Below are 23018 nucleotides of genomic sequence, written 5' to 3' on the forward strand. Positions count from 1 at the left end.
GCCAGGATGTAGAGTGGAGTTTGTCTGGTGCCAGGATGTAGAGTGGAGTTTGTCTGGTGCCAGGATGTAGAGTGGAGTTTGTCTGGTGCCAGGATGTAGAGTGGAGTTTGTCTGGTGCCAGGATGTAGGGTGGAGTTTGTCTGGTGCCAGGATGTAGAGTGGAGTTTGTGTGGTTTATAGCAATACAGTATATCATTTAACGTTGGGTTTGTCTATGGTAGTATATAGTACGGTGTAGACTCGTGTGATGTAAGAGAATAAAGTTTAGATGGAAGCATATTATATTTTTTACGACATAGAATTGTAATGTATTACTTACTGTTAGTAACTCGGCTTATTGTAGAGTATATTTAGTATACTGATGATACTATGTAGTTTATACTTTAGTTGTTTACGTGGTGGTTTTAGTTACTGCAGCTACATACTATTAACACTCCTTCCCTTTATTAATGCTACCCCTATACCCTCCTTTTGATGCTGCTAATCCTGCATAATGCACGGGCATAAGTAGTACTAATCACATACCTGCATTTCCCATATTCCCTCCCTTTGATGCTGCTAATCCTGCATAATGCACGGGCGTAAGTAGTACTAATCACATACCTGCATTTTCCATATCCCCTCCCTTTGATGCTGCTAATCCTGCATAATGCACGGGCATAAGTAGTACTAATCACATACCTGCATTTTCCATAAATATGCTAAATTCCTCTTGCTATGCAAATTCTTTTGTCAAGGCGCCCTTTCCCCCCCTTCCAACCCAGATTAAATATACGCTCCAAGCATGGTGCTGTTTCATTCAGACGCTGTCTCCCCAACAGACCTGGTCTTCACCTGAGGACGGCTGCTTGCGTTGTGGCCGAAACGTCGTGAGAATTATTTTATTGTGTTTTTTTTTCTCCATTCTACGTGACTTTACCGAAAGAACCAAGAAGACGCTTTATTCACATAGAATACTCTCAAATCGGGCGTTTAGGCTGTCGTAACCTCCTCGTCCCAGTCGTCTTGGTCGATGGCGATCTCATCAACAACCTGATCAAGTTCGTCTTTGCCATCATCCTTGGACGGATGACAGGCAATAAGATCCTGCGCCGCTCCAGCCCAGTTCGACAGAACCTTCAGGCAGCCGGCCGTGATCCATGAGCGCAAGCACATGGACTTTGTGAAGAGCGTCGTTGACAGCGACTGGCGAACGCATGTGAACTCCCGCCCGGCTCCGCTATTCACACGTTCACAGGGAGTTGACGTCGCCGGCGCTCCCAAGTAGTCGCAGGCCATCTTGTAGTGGGCGGGGAGCAGCTCTTTGCGGAGAAACCACCACTGCATTACGTCAATGAAGGCGCTGGCGGTCGTGACGCCCATGCTCAGAAAACGATCGACTTCATCGCCGTCGTCTATGGAGTTGCCGACGTTGCTGAACAGGGTGCTGAACAGCGACCGCTCCTCCATATGGGCAGCAACTGCCGTCGGCGAGATCGTGAGCACGTCCGAGTAGCGATGCTGCAGGACAGAGCGGATTGTGGCCTTCAGTGTAGCCAGCTCGTCTTGGTCTGTTGTTTTCGGCAGCTGTGGATTCAAGTAGGATGCCACAATGGCGGGTTCCTGAACCAGTAGGTGGCGGTACCGCACCAGTTTGGCCTTCATCCCCGTCGCAGTCAAGGGCTCATCGATCGCTCTAAGGGCGGCTTCACCGTGATCGCAATGACGGACGAGGTGCTCCAATGTCGAATTGTGGTCCGTCGACAACGAGGCCATGACCTGGCGCGGCATTCGCAGGAATGCTGTCACGCCCTCGATGTTTGCCCACTGCAGTTCAGATAAAGCACCGACACCGATCACATCCTGGAAGCGCGCCATGATAATGTCCAATGGGACACGCTTCTTGATGGCGTCGTCGCCCATGTCAAACGTCGAATGCCACCTGGTCGGCGAGTCCTGGTGCGTCGGCTCCTTGCTGGCGAGCTTGGCGATCTCAGCCTCGCGGCGGTACGACTGCCGGACGACCTTGCTGCACAGTTCGGCATTTGTTGACTTGATCAGTTTTAGAACTTGGACGACACCGATCTGGACGGAATGATCCACACATCGAATATGGTGGCAAGCCCGCAACTGCTCATATCCGGCGTCCACGTTGACCAGGGCGAACGTCTTGACAGCACTGTTCGCATCGGAGCCATTGTCGCTGGTGACAGCGAGCAGCTTGGTCGAGATATTGTGCCCGAGGCTTTGGAGGTGCTCAAACAGAGCGGCCCCAATGCGCTTGCCGACACCCCTTCCGGACTGCACATCGAGGATTGTCAGCAGCATGGATTTTGACGCACCAGATTTGCTGTCGATCCAGTGCACCGTGACCATCCAAAATCCCTTCAGGTTGCGGTTCGACCACCCGTCGATGGTGAGCGAGATGGCGACGTCCAGGTTGGAGAAGAACGCCCTGACGATGGGCAGCATGATGGCCTGATGCTCGACAATCCTGCGAATGATGGTGCGGGTCGATGATCCCTCGTATCCCTGCGTCAATGTGTTGACCAAGGTCTTGAACTTGTCGCTGCCGGCGGCTCGCAAAGAGATTGCACCTTGGATAACAAAATCCACCACCGCGTTCTCAAACTTTACCAGGAGGCGATCCGGGATTGCTGGCCGGCTCAGCGTTTGCTGTATTAGGCAGCTCGCCGACGCCGACGTCCCGACCTCGCTGCCTGGGGCGAGCACGTTGTGTTTCTTGAGGTGGGCTTTCCACCCCGACGCGTTCGTGTGGGTGGAAAACCACTTGCGGCAGTGCACGCACTGCCGCTTCCCTTGCTGTGCATGCGGATCACCCTCCATCCAATCGTGTGTGTGCTCCCACGGGAACGCATACCGCTGCCTCTTTCGATTGCTGTTCGCAGCAACCCCAAAAAAGCCGTTGCTGGCATCCTCGTCCTCTAGTACCTCGACCTCAAGCACGTGGACCGTCTCCATGTGCTCCGCCATCACTTTAAAATGGAGGCCACGGACTGCGTCACTGCGCCACGGAACTTTTAGCGGTAAACAAGGTACTGTATTTACCGGGTAATTATTCGCCCTACCCTTACCCTACCGGGTAATTCTTCTGAGCTACCTTTACCCTACTCTTTACCTTACCCCTTGGCATGTCGAAACCTTTACCCTTTTACCCGGTAATAAAGGTAATTCATCTTACCTTGCCGAGGCCTACCTAGGATGACAAACCTGTGAACCCCTTATCAGTGCTCTCTCTACGTTATTACTGACCAATTCAGACCCTTATTGGTCACCCCGTGCCCTTATAAATCTAAAAGTCCCATCACAAGGGAGAAGCACAAATAGACAGAAAAAATTGCTAAATTTATCTGTACAAGAATACGGGTAAACTGTATGGATTGACAGCCGTGGGACGATGAATTACTTTAAGGAGGGGAAGAAATGATCTTGAGATCACCGTGGAAAAAAAACACGAGGGCGATGTCCTCTTAAGATCTCGGCGTTTATCGCAGTAGAATGCACAGAGCCACATCAACGCGTCGGCAACACAATGACCGTAGAACCCAGCGGACACGTAAAATATTTAATTCTTAATTATCGTACCAAAAATATCAATTAAATAGTTATGAACACCGACACGAGAAAAGTAACAGTGGTTATTTCTAAATGCGATATCATGGCGTATGCAAGTTACCTGGCAGCCAAAGCAAAAAGGCAAGCTTCATTGTATATGACCACACACAAATCACCACGTGTGAGTTATTATTTTATATAAAAATGTTAATTTCAGCATATTTTTGGATTACGTAATTTCTATTATTGGGAGAAAGCAGTGGTGCAATGGTGGTTAGCACACTGAACTATGAACCCGGTGACCTGAGTTTGATTCCTGGCCACGGCTAACATCAGTGACGAGTGATATCTGAACTGGTCATGGGCCACCATATTCACCGACCCGCTCTGACGAGCATGAAGTTTGATTAAACAATCCCATGACCGACACGGCGTGGCGAGGCTTTCATCCAGCAGTGGATTGAAAAAGGGCAGTATTATTATTATTACATTATTAAAATGTCAGAATAGCATTTCAGGCTTATACAACACATGCATGTGTATAGATGTTGATTTATTTGCAATTTAATACAATCATCAATCGTGATCTCTCCCGTGTCGGTAAAATGTACATTAGTTGTTTGGAGGGACGATTCATACCACAGGAATGTGGAGTTTCCACCACTCGCTTTGTATAACCGCCAATGGAAAATAGGCACCATTTGAATACCGTGACACTTAGGCCATTGCGTTTTGTCATTTCACAGCTCATTTTAACACGAGCGCTTCTGGTTGTGACCCGAAGACACCCTTACACTTTTTACAGAGGCTTCATCCTCCTTCCACGGGGGGACGACCGCCGCTTCGGGGGTAAGGGGGGGAGCCAAAAGTTCAGGGGTCGCTCGCTCCGCCCGGGTCGACGACGACGCGCACGAACACCGTGTCGTCTACGAGGTACGACGATCCCTCGAGGGCGACGTGCGACACGAACAGCGGGACACCCCGACGCCACGTTCATGTCGCCATCGGGCCGGCGAAAGCTGCCGCTCGCCGGGTCCGGCGTGAACGTGTCGGACAGGTGGCGCCGCGCCGCGCCCTGGTCGAGCAGCGACAGCGTGACGCGACGGCGGAAGGGCCACTCGAGCAGCGCGTCGTACTCGCCGCGCATCACCACGAAGAAGAGCGACAGGTGCGTGTTACGGCCGACGCCGTCGCCGTTGAGGTAGGCGCGCGCGCACATCTTGTAGCCGAAGGGCGACGTGTAGAAGGGCTGGCTGTACAGCGAAAGCGTGCGGCCGCTGGCGGCCTCTTGCTTGCGCCGCGCGTAGTCGCGGATCTTCCACACCAGCTTGCCGCTGTAGCCTGCCGTCTCCAGAACCTGCATACGTAGACGCGCGAGAAAGTGGACGTTGGAAGCTTGCAGTGAAGTTCAGTGGTTCGTGTTACCCTAGACTCCCTGTAATTCATGAATCCCTCGTGAGATCACTCGTTAAGCAGCTTGGTCGTTAAGTCATTAAGTCACGTGGCAAGTAATAACAAAGCTGGTCATTATGTCGCTTGGTAGGTTGTTAAGAGTGTTATGTCACCCGGTCAATCAGCTAGTCATGACGTCATTAAGTCACTTGGCGAGTCAATAAGTAGTTCAGCCATTCCTTAATTTATCACGCGTAAAATAAATAAGTCATGCGGCTCAGCTGTTAAGTAGTCAACTCAAGTGGTCGGTCATAGAGTCACTTAGTGCATCGTTAAGTAATTGATTTACTTGGCCGAACGTTAACTCTTCAAGTCGTGCAGTCTATCGTTAAGCGGTCAAGTTAACTGGCCGGTCATATTCTTGGGGTTTTTTCGGTAAAATCACGTAGGTAAAAAAGCAACATTACAGGAGGCTGTTTCTTCCTGACCTGCTTTTTTGCTTTTACCATCTACATGGCAGGGGCTCGGTCCCATTAGCAGCAGCTTGCACTTTAACAACTCTGGCACCCCCCCCCCCTCTCAGCCAGTCTACATAACAAAGGCTCAGTCCTTTGTTATGTAGACTAGCCGCAGTTTCAGCCGCACCAACCTTACCATAATAATAAAAAGGGGGCCTGTCCTGGCTCCTCCCCCCTCAACCAGTATATATACGGGGTAGGATCTCTTGGAACTTCTCTTTACTTGATACAGCAAGCGTGCTGTGACGGTTCCACCTGAAGACGGAAGCTTGTGTTGCCTCCGAAACGTCGTGATTTTTTGTAATTTTACTTTTATTAATTTAATTTTTTACCTACGTGACTTTACCGAAAAAACCCAAGAATATGAATCCTTGCAGTCACGAAAGCTTCAAATCTAGAATGGCCGGTCATACCCTAGGCGAGTGATTCATTAATTTCGGTGACCTGCAAACGCCGCTCGGCGGTGTCGAGGAGAGCGTCGTGCATCGTGAGTCGCTGCTCGTGCGTGTGACACCGCTCCTCGCAGGGGCTCGGGTTGCCCAGTGCCCCCTCCAGGGCACGCAGGCGCTCGCGCAGTGTCGCCATGTCCCTGCGCAGCGCCGCCGTGTCAGCGTCGCGCTGGGGCGCGCGCTGAGCCACGTGCAGACTCTGCAGCTGCTCGTTGTGTTGCGTGAGCATCTCCTGTCGCGAAACAACGGTCAGGAAAAACGACGCGCGGGTTACATAAACGTTTTTTCTAGATAGTCCATTGATTTGTAAAAATTAACCTGGTTTTGTGCATTACCTAATTGGTTTCCAGAGACATCTGTGTGTTGGAATGGCCTGGCTGGAACAAGTGCATGGCCTGCGTTTGTCTTACATCACCCCACAGGATTGTTTCTTGTGGGGAAACATCAGAGGCCGTGTGTGTGTACATGACAAAACTGCAAGATAGCAATGCTCTCATCTTACATGTCATTGAATGTTGTAAGCAAACCAAATAGCACCGTGTGTTGGACGAAGGGTATCACGAGTGTAAAATTATTTATTAAGTGTGTTCGCATTGGTGGGAGACATGTAGAGGCTTTTCAAAAAAATGGGTTGTAGGATGGCCAGCAAATGTCAGTAATAACGATCATGTTCTTTGGTTCTTTCGGTAAAGTCACGTAGGTAGAAAATTAAAATATCGACGTGACTTTACCGAAAGAACCAAAGAAAATGAATTCCAGCAGCCACGAAAGTTTTAAGTCAAATTTAACAATGATCACGATTTTTACTTCACATAGCATCTTTTACGCAGAGAGGTGTCTCAAGAGCGCTTTACATCAAATTTCATCTCAAACGTTTGGCAGCATATCCCCAGTGGCAGCTGTGACTGGACAGAAAGTGACTCAGCACTGGGCATGCAAACAGCACTCGTCTGCCAGTAGGAAGTGACGATTGCCATGTGCCATCCCAATTTAATGGCCTACTCACTTCGAATTACATCAAGGCATCTTTAACGTCCTCTGCAAAGCATAAGGGGTCGAAACACGAACCTCTCCAACAAGCGCGCTACCGCCGCTAGGCCGTGTCACCGCCCGATACAGCGATGCATTCTTGAGGGTCAGGTCAAAGATGTGCGACTGGCGAGTGCTGCAGGTGTGGCCAAGCACGCACCAGCGTGGAGCCCAGGCGCGTGTTGTTGGAGCCAGTGAGCTTGCTCCAGTGAGACAGGTCCTGCTCCAGCTGAGCCACGCGCTGAGTCAGCATCTCGGACATGTTGGTGTGATCCTCGATCGAGCACTGCAGCCGAGCACACTGCAGCCAAGGGAGGGGGGGTTAAGGGTTAGAGTAAACGTTCATGGTTAGGGCTGAGATGGCTACGTGCTGTGCGAAAGAAGTTTAAGATACGCACGTACAGAGTTGACGTCAGGATTAGAATCGATGTTAGGGTTAGACGGAAAAAAATGGTGGACACACGGACAGATCGACAGAAATAGACGGACACTGAGATAAACATGCAGGAATGGGCAAACACAGACAGCCCTACAGGCAGACAAGAACGGACAAACTTGACAGAAATACACAGATACGTGCACAAGAAAGAAAGAGTGGAACCACGGACAGGCACGCAGACAGAAATGGATGCACACACGAGACACAGATACACGGCAGTCTCTGTCACCTGCAGCTCCAGCTCGGAATTCCTGCTGATCACCAGAGTGAAGTGACTCCGCACCGCAGCTTCCTCGTGCTCGCGCACCGACTCGCTCGTGCCCTGCATCGCACGCAAGCACGTACATTCAAATAGACACATACATACCTGCACCGGTACAACGGCACACACGCACACATACGGGTACACACAAACACAACAAACATAAACACATGCACAGAGGCCTCTTACCTTAAAGGTGCACCCCAGCATGTGGAACCCACAGAGCTTGGTGGACATCGCACAGGCTGACATGTGCTGAGAGAGCTGTCAAAGACAAAGATCCACCACGTAGCCTTAATAGACTGTTGAGGTAGCTCCTATTAGCGTGTAGCACCTATGAAGGCTGGAACGGGTGGGTGGCCAGTACCACGCCTGGCTGCCCTTGTCTCCCCAGTGGCGAGGTTTATACACCGTACCAATACTGGTGCAGGAAAACATCTCTGGTGTTGGCCGTGAGCGGGAATCGAACTCGGGTCGCCAGGTTCATAGTCCAGCGCGCTAACCGCTACACTATCGCTCCCCACACACATGCACACATCGATTCCAATTTTCCATTGTGAATGTAGATTCTATGAGTGGCATAAATCTATAAATCTATATCGTATAATGTATGTGAATACAAAATTAATGATTCTTACATTCACACATCTAAATATAAATGTTATTACCGTCACACAAAACCACCACCCCCATCATCATCAGATCGTATCATCATCACACGCCACATGTCATCATCTCCTGTATCAACATGCCGTTTCACAGTGGTGTAGTGTGGTGTGGTTGGCATGGACCCTGGTGCAGAGAATGCATTGGGAACCCCTATCAACCTTTACCTCTCCACATTGTAACCCAGTGCCTGGGCCCCAACACCATCAGCCCGTGGGCCCCAGTGCAGTTGCACCGCCTGCACACTCGACAGCTACCCCACTGCCCTCTCACCTCTGCGCGTGGGATGCCATGCTCTTCGCAGTTGTTGGGGCAGGGCAGCGGGTACTGTGCACACTCCTCCTTGTGGTGCCTCTGGGGGCAGCCAGGGGGCAGCCAGGGGGCAGGCAAGGGGAGCCGTGAGCAATGCACAGACCGGTCCAAACTCTGATACAACACTAACCCTGACACTAACCCTGACACTAAGTATCCTTACCCTGACCCTAACCCAGGCTCAAAGCCCAACTCTAACTATCATGATGATGACAAAAATGCAGACAATGGATAACTAGTATTATTATGTTAACGATGATAGTTATTATCACAGTTAAAATCATAATGATGAAGGTGATGATTGTAAACATTCTAGTAAAGTTATGATAGTGATTATGAAAATGGTTACGATGATGACAATGATGATGATCGTGATGACAGTGGTGACGGTGATGACGTTGGTGATGATGATGACGACGACGATGCTGAAGATGATGATGGTGATGCTGGCACCTCAAGGAGGGAGCAGGTCACGGCTGCACTGCAATACTTGCAGAACTCGGCACGGTGAGGGCAGGAGGTACGGTGTGTGGCGAGCTGTGTGCGCTGAACGGAGGTGCCGCAGCGCGGGAAGTCGCACAGCACGCGCTCATGCGGGCACTTCGCACGGTGAGTCTGTAATACACACGGTGAGCATAGACCACACACGACACACCACACAAAGTGAGCATGGACCACACACCACACAGTGAGCATACACTACACGCGTACCACACTCTACACACACCACAGTGCGCATACATCACACACACCGCAGAACACACACAGTGTGCGTGCATACACCACACATGCACCACACACCACAGTGAGCATCCACAACACCATACACAACAAACGCCAAACACCACAAACATCATACACAGTGAGCATATACCACACACACACCAAACACTACACACAACGACCATACACCCCACACTCAGTGAGTATAAACCGCACACAATATACATTAAGAAAACACATCACAAAATACACGACACACACACCACGAAGCATGCAGTGAGCTTCTACTGCACACCGCATATGACACAAACAAAGACCCTCCCCCCACCGTAGCCTTAACAGACTATAGGAGGAAGTGTTGTCAGCAAACATCCATGAAGGCCGACACAGCACACGAGGGGGTGGGTAGCCAGCACCACCCTCGACCACCTTTGTTTCTCTAGTGGCGATGTTTACACAACACACCAGGTACTTATTTTTTGAGGCTGAGTCGACCAAGGGGAGGCCTAGGACCGGTTCAGATAATCATTACTGGTGTCGACCGTGACCGGGGAATTGAACCCGAGTCGCCAAATGCGTAGCGCAGTGCACGAACCGCTGCACTACCACTCCCCATTCTGTCTCTCACACACATCCTCACGCGCATGGGGGATGCGGTGCATGAGGACGCAGTGTGGTGCTCACCTCGAGGTGGCGCAGCGCCACCGTGTCCTCACAGCCAGCTGCGCGGTTCGAGCAGAACACGAGAAGCCCCAGCACCTCCCGGGTACAGCACGCGTCTCTGTACAGCTGCTCCTCCCACAGACGACGCGAAGATGCGGGGAGACACAAGAGGACACACGGGGAGACATGGGGGGACACGGGGAGACATGGCGAGAGATGGGGACACGCGGGGAGGCACGGAGAGAGCCGGAGAGACATGGGGAGAAATGGGGAGACACGGAGGACACACGGGGAGACATGCGGGGACACGGAGAGACATGGCGAGACATGGGGACATGCGGGGAAGCACGGAGAGACAAGGGGAGGAATGGGGAGACACGGAGGACACACGAGGACACACGGGGAGACATGGGGGGACACGGAGAGACATGGGGAGAGATGGGGACATGCGGGGAAGCACGGAGAGACATGGGGAGGAATGGGGAGACACGGAGGACACGTGGAGGGACAGGGAAGGGGGAAACACGAGGACACATGGGCAGACAAGAGGAGACATGGAGAGGGACAGGGAGACACGGGATGCACATCGTGGAGTGTCAAAGACAGTAAAGTGAGAGACGAGGGGACATTGGCAGAGCCAGGCGGCTCAGGGAGATGATGCCGAGTCAGAGTCGTGGAGTCACCAACTCGGAGAGCCGGGTTTGAGTCCGGGTATGAGACGTCCATAATTAAACCGTGTGTATTGAGTCACTGCTTTCGTACGTGTGCATGCTGTATGTATGTTGAACTTCTTTCGCACCGTACGTAGCCAACCGTGCTAATCGGGAGGTGAAAGGGCAAATTGCAACGGCCAAAGGAATGAGGGCAAAAGGGCGGGTGGACGGGAAAGGGATGGAGAGCACAAGGGCTGGAGGATGGGGGCTGGGAGCTGGGGGAGGACCCAGGCAGCAGGTTCAGAGCAGGAATGTTCAGCTATGCGGTTGAAATACCACGTTTCTCGTGGTATTTTTGCATCAAGGGCCTCGCGACGAAACTCAAGAAGCTCCTCGTGCTTGGAAGTTTTTCAACAAAATGCTCGAAAAAAAAAAGTTACAGGTAATGTGTGTGGCCATATCCAGCCCGCAGCGTCGAGTGACAAAAATAGGGAAACTGTAGCGGGAAGGTCAAATAAAGAACCAAAAAAATAAGTTTCTTCATCATTTCCTCTCGATTCATTCTGCACCCCCCATATCATCATTGCCTAAATGTTTGACGCGTGGATGGTGAACGCATGTTTGCGTGTTTGTTAATGCACCCTTGCACTCACGCTCTCCACTCGCTAAACAGGAATAACATTGTAGTATATAGTCGCAGTATGTTGTATATTAAATTAGAATGTATTGCAAAACACCCCTTAAAATGTAACTGGTAAAACATCCCAAGAAAGAACCTTCCTGACTTGCCGAGCCTTTTCTCATTAATTGGCTGAAAACATGTTAATATATAGAGAACTGCAGAGCTTGGGCAATTGTTGATGCCGGCTCACCACTTTTCTGCCTTCCCAGCTTGTCTGCGGTTCCTTCGTAAATGTGACATGCAATTGGCATCAATGACTACACCGTTTAAAACTAAACCATTTCATAATTTTTCTTTTGAACTTGCAACCCGCATGTCCTTTGGACGTGACCATCCGCCCATTCATCCCTTCTAGGAAGGCAGCATTTTTTTCTTTTAATATAGTATCATAAACAAACGACACTAGTAATTGTCTGCCATAAGGAACTTCTTTTGGGTGAATAACATCCACCGGTAATTCAAAAATGCAAGAGACGTGGGCAGCTTCATGTTCCGATAGCTCATCAGCGAGCCGTAGCCACTTACACACTTGCCAGTGGGGAACCTGTCGTGATCTCACCTCGTGCTCGGCGAGGGGGGAGGCACACTCGGGGCACGCCGGGCTTGGGGCACTGAAAAAAACACAACAAGAAAAAACGAAGGCCACGGTGAAACTTCCCTCTTTTGCGATCTTATTGCCCCCCTCTTCTAGTTAGTCACAGCCCCTCTAGCTCGGGCAAGGCAAAACCTCAATCGTTGTTGTCACTGCAAGAGGCTCTTGCAGTGACAGAAGTGAACCAAGTGTGCTAAAATTGAGAACGCAGCATCGTTGACAGGTTATAAATATTCCCCTCTAACACCGAATTATTGAGACGAATATGTTTGGCGTGAGAGTTACAGGCCATTTTCAAGTGGTAGGCCTCATGTGACTGCGGGACCATGTTAAAAATAGGTTGTGGGCTGACTACCGTGTGTGGGCCATAGGATTCCTACCTCTGACTTAAATGATCTGCAGAAATTCTGCTGATTATTCATGGTTAAGTGTTGCCACATAGCACATGCATCCTATTATCTACATTTACAGTCAGCCGGGTTTCCCAGAAGTGAGACCCTGAAAGTTCTGAATTAATATTATCCACACATTTTTTTGCAAGTAAAAAAAGTCATACTTCAACTTATTATCCATAATTATACATAATGTCATGCATAACCCGCACCCTCTGAATCAACATAGCTAAAAGCAGTTTGACTGGAATGTTCTCTAAGCCACGTGTATCACTGGTAATATTTAGACTATGCCGAGTGCTACGGTCGTATCTTGCCACTAACTCAATTCACTCGATGGTTAAGGGTGGAGGAATGACACTGGTGCGGAAACAGTAGCAAAATGATAAAACGCAACCAAGAGTAGGACCGCTGTGAAGACAGTCGGATGGGGTTCATCAGTTCATGTGCAGGAGTGGGACAGATTGTGGCATTGCAGATCCGTTTTGGGATGGGGACAAACCGATCAAAAGTGTACATGGTCCAATCCTCATTCATCATTATCCACCACGATCAATCCACTGCTGCATGAAGATCCACCATCTCTCATGGCCCTGTGATGTAACAATCCACCCATTGCGTACACACGAGCACGTTTCATCACTCCACCTACGCGGCAGATATTCTCTTGGACACGTTCCCTCCCTTGGCTGCCACGCCATCTTAGGCTTGACTTGAAGGGGCGGGGGGGTGGGGGGCAGCTCAGCCTCTCTGACGTTACAGAGCTGGACGGCACTAACACTCCCGGTAAACGTTCGCCCGCGCGCCAGTTCTGTCCCCTTATGCCCTCCCCACCTGAGGATGACTTTGGCGCAGGTGAGGCACAGGCGGTGCCCGCAGCCCGTCTGGTGGGGGTCGCGCAGCGCCAGGTGGCACGAGCCGCACAGGTAGCGCGGCTCGGGTGGGCTCGTGAAGTCGCAGGTGTAGCCGCCGACTAGCGGCTCCACGGCCGATTCGGACGGGATGGCGCACTCTGCGCCACGGCTCACGGGGCCCGGCGCCGGCGGGAAAGAGCACAGGGTTGTGGGGCCCTGGGCCATGGCAGGCGGGCGGGCGGGCGGGCCCCAACGCTGTGACCTTGGTTAGAAAGGCGGACACAGAAACACTCACCATCAATACAGGTAGTCCTCTACTTACGACGGAGATGCGTTACGACGAGCCCATCGTCGTAAGTCGAAAATATCGTAAGTCGAAGATGGCCTAGCCTACCCAGGAGTCTTAAAGAATGGTGATAATTTAGCAAAACAGACAAATTTACAGTAGCGTACTGTATAAACTATATACTGTATGTATTTATTAATTACAATACTGTATTGCACAGTAAAATGTAAAGTAAAAAAAACAAGGTAAATTCTTAGCCTACCGATATGAACTGCAATTTCATAGAACGTTTTTCCAGGAATCAATCCTACCTGCTATAAAAACTTTTAACATGCATTGAACGTATCGCCATCGTAAGATCAAAATATCGCAAGTCGGACCATCGTAACTCGGGGACTATCTGTACTAAAAACCGTGAACTGCTAAACGCGAAGCAGAATGACGAATGATGTGATCTGCTCTTGTCTATCACGCACTCTGCTCTGGCTCTCACTCCCTGTGCGTATGAGGAAAGGCTGCAACGCCCATTTCTTAATTGTGAAAAATGTTACATGTTGTCCAGTTCCCACCAACTACTGCGGACAGTTTATATTTAGAACGACTTGACTGATAGTGTATAAGAGGGGCCGAGCCTTTAGTTGGGGGGCTCAACTCCCTCCAGCAACACCCCTCCAACCTCCCCCCCAATGCTACAATGCTGGCGGGCCCTCCGCCAGTAATACAAAATCCATGTTCTTGTGGCAAGGACCAGTCTCATTTTTACAACCTATAATTTGCATGTACATATGCTGAATTTCTTTCGCACCGTACTCAGCCAACCGTCCTAATCGGATGTGCAAGGGAAGATCAACAAACTAAACACAAAAAGCAGTTTTAAAGAGAAATGTGTTTTCAATTTAAAGCCCATTGTCAATCCACTGCCGCTGGAAGACTTTCCCACGCTGTGAGGGTCATGGAGGTTGTTTGCCCATACTTTTCCACAATAGCCAGCGCGGGTTTGGTGAAGGAGAAACCCCAGTTCCGGTTAAGATATTACTCGCCACTGATGTTAGCCACGGCTCAGAATCAAACTCACCAAGTTAATAGCACAGTGCATGAACGACTGCATCACCGCTCCCTCCCAATAATAATAATCATAATTTAATTTAAATGCTTAGTAAAGCCACAATGAATGTAGACCACCTTTTTCAAGAGGGTCTTGCAATGGGGCTATTCAGTCAATTCCATTAATATTCGACAACACGTTTGATTTATAGTGTGTACAAGACACTGTATAGAAACAGTGGGAACTTTATTTATAGACAAGAGGCAGCCAGTCACAGCCACAGAAAAAAGGAACGTGTTGTGGCTGAACAGGCACAGGCAGTTTGACAGTATGGATGTCTTGGGGAAGTGGAGTTCCTGACTTTGAGGCAGGAAAAGAGAATGAGCGACCTCCCACCGAGTTATGATTGACTGGGGGGCTTCGACAGAAAGAAGGCCTTTGCTTACTTGACCTGCGAGTGGAAAGGAGTAGAGTGAGATGAGAGGGGAAAGGTAGGAGAGTGCATGGACGGGGAGTAGATGGAGGTGAAAGTGTAGAGGTTAGATAGGGGCAATCACATTGAGAGCTTAAAGAGCTTTCCATGTGGAGAAATTGGGAGTATTGGAATGATGCGCTCTCATTCACGTTTGTGGGTAATAAGTCTGTTGGCAACATTTTGGATCATCTGAGTTTGGAGAAGGAGATATTTTGGAAGGCCATGAAATAGGATAGAGTCTCAATTGTAGAGTCAGGATGTGATGGGGAGGGGGGGTATCAGCGGCAGTTTGGGTTCATTAATAGTGGATGAGAAGTTCAAGACACATGGAGATGAGAGATCGTGCAGAGTTTTGAGATATGTGGGCAGAGAAGATATGCAAACTCGATGGCGAAACAGGAACTCTGTCTCATAAGGGATGATGATGGTGGTGGTGCGTCGTGGCGAGCTGGACTGTCGCGGCTAGCGCGCTGCGCTACGAACTCGGCGACCCGATTATGATTACCGCTCACGGCCAACCCTAAGTTACAATTATCGGAACCGGTTCTGGGCCTCCCCTAGGTCGCCTCAGCCTCAAATGAGTACCAAGAATGGTGTGTAAACGTCACTACTTGGGAGAAAGAGGCGGCCGGGCGTGGTGCTGGCCACCCACCCCCTCGTGTGCCGTGCCGGCCTTCATAGGTGCTAACTCACAGCGCCTGCCCCAACATTCTGTTGGAGGTTATATAGCGAGTCTTTGCTTTGGTGTGGTCACCATAGTAAAGTGAATTATGAAGCAGGAATTTCGATTGCTTGTGTTGCAATCGAAACGTCGTATGCTATTATTTAGTATGATATTATTTAATTTATTATTTGATCTTTATACGTGACTTTACCGAAAGAACCAAAGAGTAATTCCTGCAGTCACGAAAGCTCCAAATTTAAAATCTTGCAAATTCCACCTGGCCATACGATGGAAGATATGTTTCTCAAAAAGCATCGAGTATGCCCACATTTTTTGTATTTAATTGTAAACTCCTGGGTTGGTCAAGAATGTTTCATCATCATCGCCACGATTACCAGGCATGTGTCGTCACCAATATTGCGTAACCTTGGAATGGGGAATGGGAGCTCAGTGTAACTGAGCAATCATTGGAAGGATGTTATTAACCAGGTAAAGTCTTAACTGACTGTGATGTTTACATCCTACCTGCCTATGTCAGCTGTTATTTCCGACTCTCTGTCTCTCTCTATGCCTCTTAGATCTCTCATGCTCACATATCCTTTGAATTGCACCCATTGAGTTACACTCCCTCGTCAAGGAGGCCGCTCTTCTTCTTTTCTACAGTTACATGCTAATCTCTCACATAAACAGCATGCTAATATCTCACATTAACATAGCCACTTCCGTGCCCTCTAATTTCTCACATTAACATCATGCTAATCTCTCACATTAGCATAGCCACTTCCATGCCCTCTAATTTCTCACGTTAACATCATGCTAATCTCTCACATTAGCATAGCCACTTCCGTGCCCTCTAATTTCTCACGTTAACATCATGCTAATCTCTCACATTAACAAAGCCACTTTCGTGCCCTCTAATTTCTCACATTAACATCATGCTAATCTCTCACATTAACATAGCCACTTCCGTGCCCTCTAATCTCTCATTAACATCGTGCTAATCTCTCACATTAACATAGCCACTTCCGTGCCCTCTAATTTCTCACATTAACATCATGCTAATCTCTCACATTAACATAGCCACTTTCGTGCCCTCTAATTTCTCACATTCACATCATGTAATCTCTCACATTAACATAGCCACTTCCGTGCCCTCTAATTTCTCACATTAACATCATGCTAATCTCTCACATTAACATCGCCACTTTCGTGCTCTCGTCCAGGAGGCCGCTCTCCTCCTATCTTACAGTAACAAGCTAATTTCTCACATTAACATCACTAGCCCCGGCCACTTCTTTATGACCCTTGAACTACACCCATTTCAAACATTTTAAAACAGTCTGCCCCAGCAGCAGACCGTGCTTTCCCACCTGATGACGGACGCTTGTGTTGCGCCCGAAACGTCGTGATTGATTTTATTTTATACCTACGTGACTTTACCCAAAGAACCAAAGAGTATAGTTAAGTGATGAATATTGTTTAACTTATGGACTCAATTTGATATTGTAGCCGTTTCTCTCTGCATCTACATCAGCCATACGAAAGAAGAATAAGATTTAAGGACTGGCTCGCGCTGTATTATGTAAAACAATGTCATGAAAAAGTCATAAGGTGTTAACTGACCTAAACAGGTAATAATAGCATAGATTACGCGTTGTTTTTTAAATATTGCACATGATTTGCATGACGCACGCGAGAGAACATCCACGTGGACGTTCAGTTCACAATCCACGCGGTCATTGTACAACACAAAGACAAAGAGCCCCCGTGTAGCCTGTAGCAGACTGTTGGGGCAAGTGCTGTTAGTGAAGACCGGCACGAGGGGCCCGGCCGCCTTTGTCTTCCCAGCGGTGATTATTATTTGTTACGCAATACAACATGCATGGACACATTCAAGGTTTGTTTCACACGTTGACGTCACATCATCAGCATTCCGAAACATGCGCAATTCATTCATTATTATTATTTTAAGGAACTGAGCAAGTGTGGCTTGGCCTGTGTCCCATTTTTATATTTGTTACATTTACAACAAGTAGCAGTCTGGTCCGCGTATATACAGCACTGTGTACGATTTACACTTCTATACATTACTCAACAAAACGGTCACCAAGCGAGAACGAGAGATAGAGAGAGAGAGAACCTCACAAACGCAGCAACAGAACAAAGTTGTCCTTAGAGCAGAGATCTTCACTTGCTTGCTTGCTGCCTGCTGCCTGGCTCACACATCACGCGGAGATGTTTTTGGCACAAATTCCGTGAGACCGTGGGTGGGTGGTGGGTTGCGCGTTGCGTTGCGTTGTTGTGGGATGGTCGTCATCGGTGTTGGAGGGAGGAAACCGCAGCAGCCTGCCAGGGGAAATCCCAGGCTGGCGGACAGGCAAAGAAGGGCGTTGACCCCGCGCACAATCTCCCCGCACGGGATGGAATTCAACGAATCCCCCTCCCCACTTGCTGCCGCCTCGTGAGGTCAAGTCGCCGGACAAGCCAGTGAGGCCCCCCTCCCTCCCTGACATCTCCATCCCCCCCCCCCTGACACCTCCCCCCCCCTCCCTGACATCTCCTTCCCATCCCCCCCCCCTGACACCTCCACCCCCCCCCCTCCCTGACATCTCCATCCCCCCCCCTGACACCTCCACCCCCCCCTCCCTGACATCTCCTTCCCATCCCCCCCCCGACACCTCCACCCCCCCCCTCCCTGACATCTCCATCCCCCCCCCCCCCCTGACACCTCCACCCCCCCCTCCCTGACATCTCCTTCCCATCCCCCCCCTGACACCTCCACCCCCCCCCCTCCCTGACATCTCCTTCCCATCCCCCTCCCTGACACCTCCATCCCCCTCCCTGAACCATCCCCCCCCCTCCCTGACACCTCCATCCCATCCCCCTCCATCCCATCCTCCTCCCTGACATTTGCATCCCATCCCCCACCCTGACACCTCCATCCATTTCGGAGATCCGTCTCGATGGGACGGCGCGATCGTCGATGGGATGATCAGAGCGGCGCACCGCCATGCACGAGCCACGGCTGCTTCGTCAAGCGGCGCATTGACAAAGAGGGCCGTCGTGGCGTCGTGTGTGGTTGTACAATAGTAGAGCAATGTCGACTGTACAGAGACACTGTGGTGGTGATGGTGGTGATGCCAAAGGGGAGTTCTGTGCAAGCTTTGGGCGGGGGTTGTGGGAGGGCTTCGAGTGGCAACCTTCCGCGTCCAGATTTGTGTAAATGACGGAAGTGGCGATGTTGTTATCGTCGGCACAAGGACGAACAAGGCGACATCCAGGGTTTCAATTAGCTCAAAGGGGGGGAGGAGGAGGCTGCGTAACGAAACAAACTATCGGGGTTCATCAAATATCTCACAATTGACATGTTTAAGGGGCCCAACTGGTCTCACCCTCATCTCCGTCTCGCCGGTCATCTCTTCTCTCATCTCACTTGCAGCAACATCTCTCTCTCTCTCTCTCGACGTTTGTACACATTTGTCTTGCTGACCCCCCCTCCCCACACATGCTGGACGTACATGATAAAGAGCTTCACAGCTCATCATCATGGGACCTCCTTTGCCAGTACCAAAATGTACTAATAGGGGTTTTCCCCTTTTTTCTAGCAACAAAACTGACACCTTTTGCAAGGAATCATGCTTACATTAACCACAATATTTGCAGTCAAATGCAAAAAAAACAATACTCTGACGATGCATAAATTATCAGAGTATTGTTTTTTGTTTGCATTTGACTGCAAGTATTGTGGTTAATGTAAGCATGATTCCTTGCAAAAGGTGTCAGTTTTGTTGCCAGAAAAAAGGGGAAACCGCCTATTAGTAGCTTCACAGCTCATTGGATTCTTCCAGTCTGAATAATAGATTCGCCTTCGAATATTTGTACCGTGTGTTGGACTTCTTTCTCACCGTACGTAGCCAACCGTGCTAATCGGATGTTTTGTTATCTGATATCACCACACCTATATATCTTGTCGATATATTTTCTGCTTAACACGTAGGCTTTCGCGACTAATATCATCCATAATATAGGTTTTTTTTGGGTTCGATCGCGTAAATATTCAGGGTGCTTGAAAAAATGTTTTACACTTATATGGGATTATGGTTTTTAATTTTAAAAAAAGAACGGATAATACACCGTAACATGATAACAAATGTAATGTCAATAGCTTCAAAAAGTCAGAGAGTCTCCAATTGTTCGCCATCGTCGTCAACACACGCCTGGATTCCTCTCCAGAGCCCGGAGGCACATTTCTCGTTTTATTTTTTGAAAATTCTCAGAAGTGTTAAAATTTTCTTCAAGCACCCTGTATATATCTTTTCTGTCACGTTGCAGGGCGAGGGGGAGAATACAATAGCATTTCTCATAACCCCTCCATCCACCACTGAATCTCAACGGTAACGCAAACTCACCTCGACTGGTCAGTACAGGTGAGCGGTGTTCCCAGGCTGCAGATGAGAGAGCGTGCAGGTGAGAGAGTGCAGGTGAGAGAGCGTGTAGATGAGAGAGCGTGCAGGTGAGAGAGCGTGCAGGTGAGAGAGCGTGCAGGTGAGAGAGCGTGCAGGTGAGAGAGCGTGCAGGTGAGAGAGCGTGCAGTGAGAGAGCGTGCAGGTGAGAGAGCGTGCAGGTGAGAGCGTGCAGGTGAGAGAGTGCAGGTGAGAGGGTGCAGGTGTGAGAGGGCGTGCAGGTGAGAGAGCGTGCAGGTGAGAGAGCGTGCAGGTGAGAGAGCGTGCAGGTGAGAGAGCGTGCAGGTGAGAGAGCGTGCAGGTGAGAGGGTGCAGGTGTGAGAGGGCGTGCAGGTGAGAGCGTGCAGGTGAGAGAGCGTGCAGGTGAGAGAGCGTGCAGGTGAGAGAGCGTGCAGGTGAGAGGGTGCAGGTGAGAGGGTGCAGGTGTGAGAGGGCGTGCAGTGAGAGAGCGTGCAGGTGAGAGGGTGCAGGTGTGAGAGAGCGTGCAGTGAGAGAGCGTGCAGGTGAGAGTGCAGGGGCAGGGTGTGCAGGTGAGGGTGTGCAGGTGAGGGTGTGCAGGTGAAAGAGTGCAGGTGAGAGAGAGAGCGTGCAGGTGAGAGAGAGGGCGTGCAGGTGAGAAATCTGTGCATCGGGTTGCCTGAATGAGTTCACCCGCTCGCTCTTGTGTTGAGTGCTCACCCACATGACGCAAAGCAAACTGCAGTCGGACCCACAATGATCAATAACTCGCCCACGAAAGCCGGGAAGCCCCGGTGAATTTCAATACCGTCGGGTTTTTTTATATATAGGAGGCCGTTTGCTGACTGCACCTGCGATGCGCGGCTGATGAACCCACGGGTTCAGTGGGCGATGCGCGCTGGGTGTAAAGTGCTCGACTCGTGAGCTGCGTTAAATCTACTTTTGTATTCTTCCGTCCCGTCTCGCTTTCGCCGTCTCTGTCCGTGTGCCTCTCGTGTGTTTGTGTATCTCTGACTCTCGTGTTCGCGTGTACGTCTGCGGCCGTCTCTGCGGCGTGAGTGTGTGTTTGTGCCTACGTCCTTTGTGTCTTCCTCTCGAGCTCTGCATCCGTTGTGCCCTTGTGTCGATCTGCGTGCGTCTCCGCGTGTACCTGTCGATGTCTTCGTGCGTTGCTGTATCCGTGTCCAACTCCTTGCGTGCCTCACTCTCGGCCTGTCTGCTCGTAGCTGTGGTCAACCCTGTCTGTGTCTCTGCTTCCTGTTGCCTGGCCCTGAAACACTCCCTTGTGGGCCGCGCTAAAGGTTGAGCATCCGAAAGTGAAACTAACTTCAACGTGAACCACGTGGGGGCGCTCTTACATCAACATTCTGGGGGCGCTCTCCCCTGAACCACGTGGAGGCGCTCTTACGCAGAGGTCACAAACAGGTTTTGATTCCTTACCCGTACCCGGCCGCACCAGGGTCGCAAACGGGTACCCGTACCCGGCCGTACCCGGGTACCTGATTGCGACCTCTGGGATGAAGCCATGTTGCAGGCGCGGGTGGGTTGATTCTAGGAACTTGAATCGTGAGAAGAGATAAGACGTTGGGAAATGAGTGACACACGGTTACTCACCAGTGACTCACGGTCTACCCGTACCCGGACCCGGCCGCACCAGGGTCGCAAACGGGTACCCGGGTAGCCGGGTATCGGGTAGGGTACGGGTATCGGGTACCCGGTTGCGACCTCTGCTCTTACGTGAACCACGTGGGGGCGGTGTGACCTGAACCACGTGGGGGTGGTGGTGTTACTTGAACCACGTGGGGGCCCTCTCATTTAAAACCACGTGGGGGCCCTCTCATTTAGAACCACGTGGGGGCGGTGATACCTGAACCACGTGGGGGTGGTGGTGTTACTTGAACCACGTGGGGGCCCTCTCATTTAAAACCACGTGGGGGCCCTCTCATTTAGAACCACGTGGGGGCGGTGATACCTGAACCACGTGGGGGTGGTGGTGTTACTTGAACCACGTGGGGGCCCTCTCATTTAAAACCACGTGGGGGCCCTCTCATTTAGAACCACGTGGGGGCCCTCTCATTTAGAACCACGTGGGGGCGGTGATACCTGAACCACGTGGGGGCCCTCTCATTTAAAACCACGTGGGGGCGGTGATACGTGAACCACGTGGGGGCGGTGATACCCAGAGGTGGAAAAAAGTCATTGTTATGCAAGTCCAAGTCGAGTCTGAAGTCATCAAATTCATGACTCGAGTCTGACTCGAGTCCAAGTCACATGACTCGAGTCACACATGACTCGAGTCTGACTCGAGTCCAAGTCACATGACTCGAGTCCACACCTCTGGTGATACCTGAACCACGTGGGGGCCCTCTCATTTAGAACCACGTGGGGGCGGTGTTACCTGAACCACGCTGTCTGTCCACTGCATTACACGTAGCGGCTCGGCCCCCCAGGGGATCATTCATTCCACGTTTGTCACAGGGGCTGGCCGCACCTCGCACCCCGCCACCGCTGTACGTCATCAGACTGTGCCAATCATCCCACTCAGAGAAAGGGGCCGTCCATAAATGACGTCACGCGGTTTTGAACTATTTTTGACCCCCCCCCCTCGTCACACGGCGTCACAAAAAGTCAGACCCCCCCCTCAAATGACGTCACAAAGCTCTGCCCCCCCCCAAACCATTTTTCCATTAAATAAAACATGATTCAAATCGCTTTAAACTATTGTCATTGTAGTGCGTATTTAATGTGGCGCTGCACTCTTGATGTTGTAGGAGAAAACATTTATAAAAAAGTATATTTAATTAAGTAGAACGTGTCAATATTTAAAGTTGCGCATTTTGATGTGATGTCACATTTCTCACCCCCCCTCGTCACACATCGTCACAAATGTCTGACCCCCCCCCCCCCACCTAGGTGCGTGACGTCATTTATGGACGGCCCCAAAAA

General features: G+C 50.4%; 1 protein-coding gene across 1 annotated transcript; it reads right to left on the minus strand.

Annotated features, from left to right (window-relative positions):
- Window positions 1-3470: 3470 nt before the first annotated feature.
- Window positions 3471-21496, minus strand: LOC133341400 (TNF receptor-associated factor 3-like). Its single transcript, XM_061549975.1, is given in 12 exon segments — window positions 3471-4530; window positions 4532-4912; window positions 5910-6146; window positions 7104-7244; window positions 7612-7704; window positions 7834-7908; window positions 8584-8664; window positions 9076-9237; window positions 10030-10134; window positions 11903-11954; window positions 13162-13443; window positions 21223-21496. Coding segments are annotated over 11 exon segments (1677 nt in total). The 5' UTR covers window positions 13407-13443; window positions 21223-21496; the 3' UTR covers window positions 3471-4425.
- Window positions 21497-23018: the final 1522 nt, after the last annotated feature.

The sequence above is a fragment of the Lethenteron reissneri genome, chromosome 11, assembly GCF_015708825.2.
Source record: "Lethenteron reissneri isolate LAM-NWPU_2019-01 chromosome 11, ASM1570882v1, whole genome shotgun sequence".
Classification (NCBI taxonomy): domain Eukaryota; kingdom Metazoa; phylum Chordata; class Hyperoartia; order Petromyzontiformes; family Petromyzontidae; genus Lethenteron; species Lethenteron reissneri.